Source organism: Herpailurus yagouaroundi, unplaced genomic scaffold, assembly GCF_014898765.1.
Source record: "Herpailurus yagouaroundi ecotype Mexico unplaced genomic scaffold, PumYag 182, whole genome shotgun sequence".
Lineage (NCBI taxonomy): Eukaryota > Metazoa > Chordata > Mammalia > Carnivora > Felidae > Herpailurus > Herpailurus yagouaroundi.
Window position 1 is genome coordinate 58,981,737 of NW_024412413.1, and position 9,893 is coordinate 58,991,629.

The 9,893-nt window shown below is 58.1% G+C and overlaps 2 protein-coding genes across 3 annotated transcripts; one reads left to right on the forward strand and one right to left on the reverse strand.

Moving 5' to 3' along the window:
• The first annotated feature begins 1,032 nt into the window (after positions 1–1,032).
• COXFA4L2 (cytochrome c oxidase hypoxia associated subunit FA4L2) lies at positions 1,033–3,359 on the forward strand. Its single transcript, XM_040491658.1, has 4 exons — positions 1,033–1,186; positions 1,550–1,638; positions 2,467–2,527; positions 2,646–3,359. The coding sequence occupies exons 1-4, from the start codon at positions 1,130–1,132 to the stop codon at positions 2,700–2,702; spliced, it is 264 nt and encodes an 87-aa protein (XP_040347592.1). The 5' UTR covers positions 1,033–1,129; the 3' UTR covers positions 2,703–3,359.
• A 200-nt stretch (positions 3,360–3,559) lies between these two features.
• On the reverse strand, positions 3,560–9,060 carry SHMT2 (serine hydroxymethyltransferase 2). 2 transcript variants are annotated; one of them, XM_040491656.1, is made up of 12 exons: positions 8,932–9,060; positions 7,747–7,944; positions 6,669–6,748; positions 6,303–6,503; positions 5,910–5,991; positions 5,651–5,773; positions 5,384–5,523; positions 4,873–5,038; positions 4,582–4,681; positions 4,339–4,494; positions 4,151–4,258; positions 3,560–4,032 (listed from the first exon to the last, which is right to left on the reverse strand). In XM_040491656.1, exons 1-12 carry the CDS (start codon positions 8,962–8,964, stop codon positions 3,905–3,907), a joined length of 1,515 nt encoding a protein of 504 aa, XP_040347590.1. In that variant the 5' UTR covers positions 8,965–9,060; the 3' UTR covers positions 3,560–3,904. The 2 variants fall into 2 exon arrangements, with proteins under 2 accessions (XP_040347590.1, XP_040347591.1); XM_040491657.1 differs by lacking the exon at positions 8,932–9,060 and adding an exon at positions 8,515–8,852.
• Positions 9,061–9,893: the final 833 nt, after the last annotated feature.

Genomic DNA, 9,893 nt, shown 5'->3' on the forward strand with positions numbered 1-9,893 from the left:
CTCGCCCCTGTCCAGAGCCCTGCAGGGGAGAAGGGCTCTGGAGGGGAGAAGTCGGGGAGCTCTGCCGGATTTGGCTGCGGGGCGGGAGGGAGGTGGGTGGGAGGATGGAAGTTAGCTTGGCAGTGAGGAGAGGTGGTTAGGACTAGGCGCCTGGGTCCCTACGACCCCAACTCCCCAAAGACGGTGGCAGTGAGCTTTGCCACCCTAACAGCCTAGCGGATAGCTAAGTTGGCTGCAGAAAGGGAGGCTCTGCACTTCCATCTGTGTGTCTTGTTCTCTTTCCTCCTTCACCCATCTTTTCTGTCTCCCCTTGACTATTTCCCTCACCCCATTTTCTTCCTATCACAGCCAGAGCAGAGAGTGGACTCCTTGGGTGGCTCCGACTTGGCCCCTACTGGAGGTAGGCAGAGCAAGTCTATCAACCACCCCCCCCCCCCCCCCCCCACGCCAAACTTTGAAAACTGACTTATTCTATCCTGAGCAAGGTTTAAACACTCTCCTGGCCTCCAAACGCTATTCCAGGCCAACCACAACACAACTAGGAGAACTACCCAGAACTAGAGGAGGTGGGACTGCTTTAGTGCTGTGGGTCTGTCCGTCCCTCTCCTCCTCCCACTACACTGTGGAGGGAGACAGAACTAGGGCCTTCGGGATCTGCTAGCTCTAGGGGTGTCAGAGAAGTGCTTCAGATGCCCTCACTGGCCCCTGGCCCCTCCTGCCCCACCCCCACCCCAGGAACACTCCACCCCCTGCCCTCCGCTTGCAAGTCTGCCTGACTCCCTGTCCCATGGTGAGTCCCTCTTCCCTCCTCCGGGTCCTCCCTCAGTCTCTTGGCCAAAGCCTGTGAAGTGTCTCTCTCAGACCAGCCCCAGGCCCCGGGGATGAGGTATCCTCTGCGCCAGGGTGCGGGCATCTGGAGGAGTGGAGGAGCAGAAAGCCCTCTGCTCCCCAAGAGTTCTCCCGCTCTGAGCCCGGAACTGCGGGAGGAAGAAGAGATGAGTGGGGGCGGGGTGAGTCTGCCGGAGCGGGCCGTGCAGGGCTGGGCTGACCCCTCCCCAGCCGGGGGCGGGACCCCAAGAGGAGTGAGGGAGCAGAGCCGCTGGGGAACATCTGACACAGGAGAGGCGATATGGCGGGAACGAGTGTCGGGGCCCGCTTCTACCGGCAGATCAAGAGACATCCCGCGGTGAGTTGGGTCCTCGGAGCCACTGTAACTAACTCCTAATTCTCTCGCTTCCCTGGCGGCCCCTAAATCTCCCTCTTGCCCGGTTCCCCCATTGCTCCTAAGCTTTTTCCAGCGTGCCCTCAATCTAGCCTGGCAATATGCCCCGTGTCTCTTGAATCCACCTCGGAGCAGCTCGCCGTGGGGTGAGGGAGGCGAAGGCTGGAAATGTGCTGTGGAAGGTTCCAGGTCCCCTCTCCCAGAAGGGAGGGAGCGCCAGACCCGGGTGGGGGTGGGGACGGGTGCTGGCTGAGAAGGTCGTTAAGAGGCGACTGGGACTGCGGGGAGGGGGGCTGACCCTGAAAGCGCCCTCCGTCTTCTCCGCAGCTCATCCCGATGATCGGCTTCATTGGTCTGGGAATGGGGAGCGCTGCGCTGTACTTGCTGAGACTCGCCCTGCGCAGCCCCGACGTCTGGTAAAGGCCGGATTTGGGACGCGAGCAGGGGGCCTGGGTGCGGCAAGATAGGGTAGGAAGGCAAGGGCCTCTCAGGAACAGTGCGAATGGGCAGTCCCAGCAGGGATTCCCAAGCAGCGCACCTGCGTCCGCACCGCCAGGCAACTCCGGGCTGGAGCCCGCTCCTGGCCTGGGAGGCCCCGGCCTTCCCTCCCACCCACCCGACCACTCACTCCTCGGGGCCCCAGACTCGACCCGCTTTGGGCTGCGGAACCCGCACAGCTCCCGGCCCGGTTGCCATGGTGACGCGCTGGCCGGCGGGCGGCCTCTGGGTACCTCCACCTCCCCGCCTGAGTGCTGGGGGTGTGGCCGGGCGAGCTGCTAGGGGCGCCTTCCGGGCTAGGGTGGCACAGAGACTCAAAGCCCCACCAAAGGCGGCGGGGGTGGGGAGTGGGGGGGCTCCTCAGGAGCACCTACAGCGTTATCGGTATTTGAGGCACATCACTGAAACCTCAGCCCTCTCAGGATATCTGCCTGATTCCCACCGCTCTGCTCTGGGGGATGGGGGAGTGGGGGGTGGTAACCTGGGGTGGCAAGGAGCAGGGGGGAGGCCCTTGGGCTGGGTTGTCAGTCCGTCACCTGGCCCCATACTGACAGTGGTGACAGCCTTCTTGTTTCACTCTTCAGCACCTGCTAACTTGCCCCCTCCTCTGTCAGTCTCTGGGACATGGGGCCCCCAGGGGAGGAAGGGGGTGCTGAGGTGGGGGCAGAGACCCTGTGTGTCACCTTAGGCATCAGAGTCCCAGCTTCCAGAGAGGAAACTCTGACCATCCCCCTCCCTCTCTGTAGCTGGGACAGAAAGAACAACCCGGAGCCCTGGAACCGCCTGAGCCCCAATGACCAATACAAGGTATCTCCTGGTGGCTCTAGGGTTTCCCCTCCATCCATCCTCGGTCCCAGGACCACCCTCCCCACCCCAGGCCACAAAGGGAGGCCTGGGGCACTCACTGCCCCTTTCCCTCCTATAGTTTCTTGCAGTTTCCACCGACTATAAGAAGCTGAAGAAGGACCGGCCGGACTTTTGAGCTCTCTAGGATGCGAGGTAGAAGTAAACCACCGTCAGCCAGTCAGCCAGCCGACTCATTTCTTCCACTCTCTGCCCCCTGCCCCCAGGGCGCCACTCTAGCCACCCCGTCCAGCTGCTGCTTACACAGGCTTCGTTCCCACAGGAGGGGAGGCAGCTCCCCACCCCCTTCCCTTGCTCCCAGCAGCGGAAGCGCCTCTGACCCTCAGATGGAATCCCACGAGGGGGAGGAGTTACACTGCGGGTTGACCCAAAAGGCTCAAGCCAGCCCCTCTGCCCCCCTACCCAGCCCTTGCAGGGTGTGGCTCAGGCTACGTGTTGAGCGTGGCCAACGTGAGCCAAGAGCAAGCGGAGGCCTCTCGGTGCCAAGTGACGTGGCGGGCCCCACGTTAGCCCAGGCGCCCGGCGCCAGCACAGGGGCGGCGCTGCTCTGGCTCGACCGGGCTCGTTGCCTGCCGCCCAGCCAGGCCTGCACGAGGCACCTCCTCGCTCCTCCTTGTGCCCAAGCCCGCTGCCTCCCGCGCCAACAGGCATCCCCTCCTGCCGCCTCGCACCTGGGCCTCCCCCTGCCATTCTGCCCCTCCCTTGCTCCCCTCGGTCCCCTGGGATCAAACAGAAGCAGCCGTGGGCAAAATACAATTTCATTTAACAAATTGAATTTGCTGCGCCTGCTAATCACGTCTGGTGTCGGCTCTGATCAGAGACAGAGAAAGGAGGCTGCAGCCGCGGGGTGGGGTGGGGGGGTTGGGTCCTTGTGGTGGGGATGGTGGTGGTGGTAGGAAAGGGAGGGACACATTGAGGGAGACAAGTCACTACCTGGCCCAGGGGACCCCTCCCACAGTGACGGGAGAGCTCAAAGCAGGTTAGCATTTTATTAGATTAAAAACAGAAAGGCGGCGCCTACCCACCCCTTCCTCTGGCTCACAAGGGCAACTCCCCCCTCTCCAAGTAAGAGCAAGGAGTCTAGAACACTGAGATAATGGAAGAGTTCAGGGCGGAAAGCCCCAGGCCTCCTCTTTCTAAGTCTTGTTACAAAAAGAAATCTTCTCAGCTACAAAGTCCAGAATATACCTGGCTCTTCCCCTAAGTGGGAGGCTTTCTCTCCCCTAGCAAAAAATTGAAAGATAGTCGTTCTCCTCCACTGGCCCAGGCAGACCGAAGGAGAATAAATTTCAGTCTATGGGCCTCCTCTCCCATGTGCCCTCAGCGCTCATCAAAACCAGGCATGGGGAAGGCCCTGGCAAACTGTTCCACCCGTTGCCGGAGGTCGGCCAGCCGATGACTGGTTTCTGTGTCCCTGAGCAGGAAGGATTTGAAATCCTGGAGTTTGGCTAGAGGGGGATGAGGAAAAAAGTGGTCAGAACTTCAGGAAAGGCAGTTAGATCAGCCAGGGGGAGGGACAGACAGGGAATGTAAACTGACTAGCTAGGAAGGGTCTTGCCCACTCACCAGTTTTGCTCTTCACCTCCAAGCCGATGTTGACCCCTTCATCTATAAAGTCTACAACTCTCCGGAAGTCATCCTCACGGAACTGTCGAGAGGTCAAGGCTGGGGCCCCTGGGAGAGAGGCAGAGGGGATGAGCACAGCCCAAGCCCACCTGGCAGCCATCCTTCCTCCCTCAAACCTCAGGTCTCACCGAGCCGCAGGCCCCCAGGTGTGATGGCACTTCGGTCTCCGGGACAGGTGTTCTTGTTGGCTGTGATGGATACAAGTTCCAGCACCCGCTCAGCCCGAGCTCCATCCAGGCCCTTGGGCCGCAGGTCCACCAGCACTAGGTGATTGTCGGTGCCACCTAAGGGGAAGGACAGTAGGCAGGGAGGGGTGAGTTCTAGGCCTCTGTCTGAGGCTGCAGAGGCTCTCACCCACCCCCCTGGCTCACCAGACACGAGCGAGTAGCCTCGCTCTAGCAGGGCATCGGCCATGGCCCGAGCATTCTTCAGAACCTGCAGGGCGTACTCCCGGAACATGGGGGTGCAGGCCTGGAGACAAGACAGTAGCACCTGTGACCCCAAGCCATACCCCTTCTGCTCCACCTCCACCACAGTTGTGACCCCAACCCTGACCCCATCCGGGCACTTCCCTTCCATCAGCTGCAACTGAGTTAGCATGGAACAGGGTCTAAGCCTCCAGCCCAGGGCCCTCCCCACCCCACAACAGTAGGCTCCCCAACCTGCTTTAAGGCCACAGCCACTGCAGCAATGGCATGGTTGTGGGGCCCCCCCTGCAGGGATGGGAACACAGCAAAGTTGATTCGGTCCTCAAATGTGTAAGGGATCTCCCGGCCGGTCTTGGGGTCCACAGCCTGCATCCCCTTCCGGTAGAAGATGAGTCCTGACCTGTGTGGGAGGCAGGTGATCAGAATCTAAGTTAAAAAGAAAGGATAAGGGAGGAGAAAAGCAGGGGAAGCAGCCTGGCCTGGACCCACTGAGTTCTCAGTCTACCTCAGTTGGGCCAGCATGTAGAACTCCAGTAATCAAGGAGAGCAGCCCCTCACTCCCACCCCCGAATCCCCTAGCGGGGAATTGCCACCATGCGCACGAGGAGGAGAGTCATCACAGACTGAGCAAAAATCTTCAGGGTTTCAGATGGGAACGAACTCTTCTCGGATCCAGCCCAACAGTGCCCCTGGAATAGGGCGTGAAGGCAGAGAAGGGCAAGGCCTGACCTCAGGGGAGCCTGACCTGGCCCCTCGAAGGGTCTTGTGAGTGGTGGTGGTGACAACATCCGCGTGCTTGAAAGGTGAGGGGATCACCTTGGCAGCCACCAGGCCACTGATGTGGGCCATGTCTGCCAGGAGGTGTGCCTTGACCTCATCACACACCTGGGCAGGTACAGAGACAGGCCTTAGCCTGGGGAGGGACCAGACAGGCCTCCCCAAGGCTGTCCCCCCCCTCCAAAATCCCCCCACCCGCCCTGGGAAGTGGCTGGTACTCCAGCCCTACACCAACCTCTCTCATGCGGGCGTAGTCAATGAGGCGAGCGTAGGCACTGGTACCAGCTATAATGAGCCGCGGTCGGAAAAGCCGAGCGGTCAGTGCCAGCTGGTCATAGTCGATGAGGCCAGTTTTGGGCTGGATGGACAAACAAAAAGCTGAAACCCTGAGACAGAAGCAGGGCAGCTCACTCTCCTCCTTGACCCTAAAGGCTGCCCAGGACTCCAGCCCCTCACTTTCCCCAGGAGAGGGCCACCAGGGCCCTAGCACTCACATTTAACTTATAGGGCATAGACTCAAAGAAAATGGATGTGGCCGAGATCCGCTTGACATCAGACATGTAGCCGTGAGTAAGACTGGAAAGGGACGACAGTGATAAGACAGCTTCAGAAACTAGTAACTTCCAGACTTAACCACTGCCTTCCTGCCCGGCTCCAAAGGCCTCTGTCCCTGGAACACTGCTCCTAGTATGTGCAACCCTCACTGCTCAGTCCATTCCATGGTGAGCACCGGTTACTGGGATCTTCTCTTCCTCATCCATTGACTTGCAGGGCAGGGAGAAGCCTGCATGTGCCACCTGTGTGGCACACACTAGGTGTTCAATAAAAACTCCTTTCTCATGCCCATCCTGCCCACCACGCCCAGCACCCACTGCATCCATACTCACTGGCCCCCATCAGGCAAGTCCAGCCCCATGATTCGGTCATGAGGCTGCAGAAGGGCTGTATAGGCCGCCAGATTAGCCGGAGAGCCTGAGTATGGCTGGACATTGACTCCCCACTGTGCAGGATCCAGGTCAAAGGCTTCCAAGGCCCGGCGCTGACACAGCAGCTCAATTTCATCCACTACCTCTGCTCCTCCATAATATCTGCCATGAGATGGGGGGTATATCAGGGCACCCAGAAAGGGTTCCACCATCCCCCTCAACCAGCAGCAAAGGGCTGGGAAGGCCACTCCTCTAGACACGCTGGGAAGGTAACTGGGAGCACCGTCCCTGAGGCTGCCCTCCAGCCCTCTGGTACCTAGGCCTCACCTCTTGCCAGGGTAACCCTCCGAGTACTTGTTGTTCAGACAGGACCCCAAGGCCTCCAGCGCAGCTCGGCTGCAGAAGTTCTGGGGTGAGGGGGAGTGGGGGGGATTGTCACAGAAGGTATTGAGCCCCTTTCCCTGGAGCCCCCCCCCACAGCCCCACCCTGTCAGAGCCCTGGGCAGCAGGGAGGAGCCAGGCCCTACGGAAACCTCTATTCATCCAGTGTTCCTTGTCAGACCTGAAGAAAGGCCAGAGGAAGCATCCTGAGAAACCCAGCTGCTGTGGTAGGTGTCCCCAGCAGGGCCACCTGTCCATTCGAACCTGTGCTTCCAGGGTCCTCTTTCCTCTTGGGAAGGGGAAGGGACCAGACTAAAGTACAGGGGCCCCAGAAGGCTCTGGAAGCTCTCTAATGTCCCCCTCCCACAATCCAGATTGCTCTGCTTTTTCTTCAGAGCACAGTAAGAAGACAAGGAGGGGCACCTGGGTGGCTCAGTCAATTAAGCATCTGACTCTTGATTTCAGCTCAGGTCATGACCTCACAGTTTGTGGGATCGAGTCCCTCTTCAGGCTCCGAGCTGGGAGATGGGTGTGAAGCCTGCTTGCGATTCTTTCTCCCACCCTCTCTCTGCCCCTCTCCCGCTTGCGCAGGGGTTCGCACTTTCTCTCTCTCAAAATAAATAGACTTAAAAAAAGAAGAAGATGGGGCGCCTGGGTGGCTCAGTCGGTTAAGCATGTGACTCGATTTTGGCTCAGGTCGTGCTCTCACTTTTGTGAGTTTGAACACATCAGGCTGTGCACTGACAGCACGGGGCTCACTTGGGATTCTCTGTCTCCCTCTCTGTCTGCTCCTCCCCTGCTCTGTGCTCTCTAAATAAATAAATAAATATATTTTTTTTCTCCCGCCCCCCAATAAATAAACATTTTTAAAATGGAGGAGGAGGAGGAGGAGGATACAAGGAGATAAGGCCCAGCAGGAAGGCCCAGAGTCTGAAAGGTACATCTGTAGAAACAACAGTAAGATGATCTGTTACTTCCTGCACCCATTGTGGCCCATGTCTTGGTCCCTCTCCCCAGACCCCACCTCTGAGGCAATGAGCTCCAGGCCACGACACTGCCTGTCCTTCTCTCTCTGCAGCAGCTCCCACATCTCAGGGTCACTGTCTGACAGACTCTCTTGGCCTGTCCAGCCCCTGGTTGCTTCTCCAGTCTGGGTCTGGGCCACCTCACTGTGTTGGCACCGTATGGCCATCCTGCCCAGATGACCACATCTCTGCAGAGGCTAGGAAAGGAAAAACCAGGATCAAATAAAAAGCATCCACATAGTCTCCCAACAACCCTCAGCCATGCTTATCAGGCTTTCTGGCTCCAAACCTAGCAGCCAGTTGTCCAAACAGCCTTTTCCAATTCTCGTCACCCCCACCTCCTCCTTCCAAAGCCAGTTCTAGAGCCAAGGTTGGGGTCAATGTCCAGGGGGTGGTTCTGAGTCGGTCCATTCACCTCACCTCGGAATTTCCCTCCACCTCGACCCACGAATCACTCTGCAAAGCCACGGGGCAAAGTCTGCCCTCTGGAAGCCTATGTCTTTGGAATTCAGGGGCAGTCCACTGGGGTTCCAGAACCTCCTCAACCCACAAGCACAAAAGGGTGTTCCCCTAGGGCCTCCATGGCACTCGGGGAGAGGAGGCTGAGTTGGAACGGGTTCAGGCAATAGGCTGCAGAGGTGGTTTCCAGAGCAATGGAAGTGGCAGAGTAGACCTTTAGCAGTCTCTGGGAAAAGGGGGACCGGTGGAGAGCCTGCCTGCAGGGAAGCCAAAACCCACATCCTGTCCTGTGCTCCCCACTTTCCCACCTCCTTCCAGCCCATAGAGCTGAGGGACCCCTGATGTAAGCCGTGGGGCCAGGTTGCATCATCTGCATGGCTCAGAGCTGGCAGGAAAGACTCAGCTCGCCGTCCAGGCCAGGAACCCCACTCGTCCGCCAGGGTCCACGGGGCATCTGGTGCGGTTCTCTCCCCTAATGCCACGTGAAATGGGCGGTCGCAGGCCCTGGGGCGTCTGGTTGCGGGAATGAGGAGGGGCCCCAGTTACGCCGCGGGCACTGAGGGTGGGGAGTTCTCAAGGATTCCCTAGTTGCACGTACGCTCCCCGAGGACTAAAACCACGTGCGTGGAAAAGCCAGGAGAACCCCAGAGTTCGTGAAAGGGAACTAGGGTAGGAAGGAAGCTTGCTTTCTATTGGTCACCCAATCTCCGAAGCCCCATTCTTACCCGAGTCGCCCAGAGCAAAGAGAAGGGCAGCATCGCAACCGGAGGTCGCAGGAGGTCCAGCCACCAACTCTGGCTGGGGGAAGCAAAGGGTAGGAAGACGACTGATTTTAGAGCGCATGCGCGAGAACGGCCCGGGAAGCCACCGAATTGAGGGAAGAGATCTACGCATGCGTGAGACCTTTACGGTCTCTTGGGAATTGTAGTTTTTACCCACTTCCTCCGCTTCAGTTACCCATGTGTAGCCCATAGTCAGAGGCTCTCGCCTGAAAGAAAAGAGATCCAGTGCCGCCCCACCTCCTCACTGTCCTGAAGCTTTTTAGTGTGTGTGTGTGCGTGTGTGTTTTATCCTGTCCTCCAGACAACAACCATTTATTGGGTGCCTACTGAATACCTACTTAGCGTTATTAGGCTCTTTGGGAATATAAAGACTCCTATTCGAGCTAGAGAGCACTGGGAAGCACCCTGGTTTGGAACGATGAGAGACCTGAGTTCAAGTTCCAGTTCTTGGGCTAACTAGCAAATTAGTCTATCTGGGCCTCAGTTTCCTCACTTGCAATAAAAAAAATAACATGTAGTGAGGATTAAATGAGACTTTGTGTGTAAACATGCTCTGGGATGAATCACCCTCCCCTCATCCTCTGACCTGCCTCCTCCATGGTATCTCCTTCTCCTGGGACATTCTGGAACTGAGTGAGGTGCCCCCTCCTGTTGTTGCATTTGTTGAATTTGGTATCTGTTCACCTCTTGTTGCTCCAGCACTCAGTGAGCCCTCTTTATTTCCCTGGGGCTAAAGATCCTTGGAACTGGAAAGGATCTTCCTTTTAGCCTGACTTCATCTGGACTCATCCTTTGGGTGAGGGACTCACTGACTCCTTTACAAGTAGGCTCCCAAACATGGGTATCAGAATTGGCTGGGAAATGTAGTATAAATGTATGAGTGTGAGGCTTCCCTACAGAGGTTC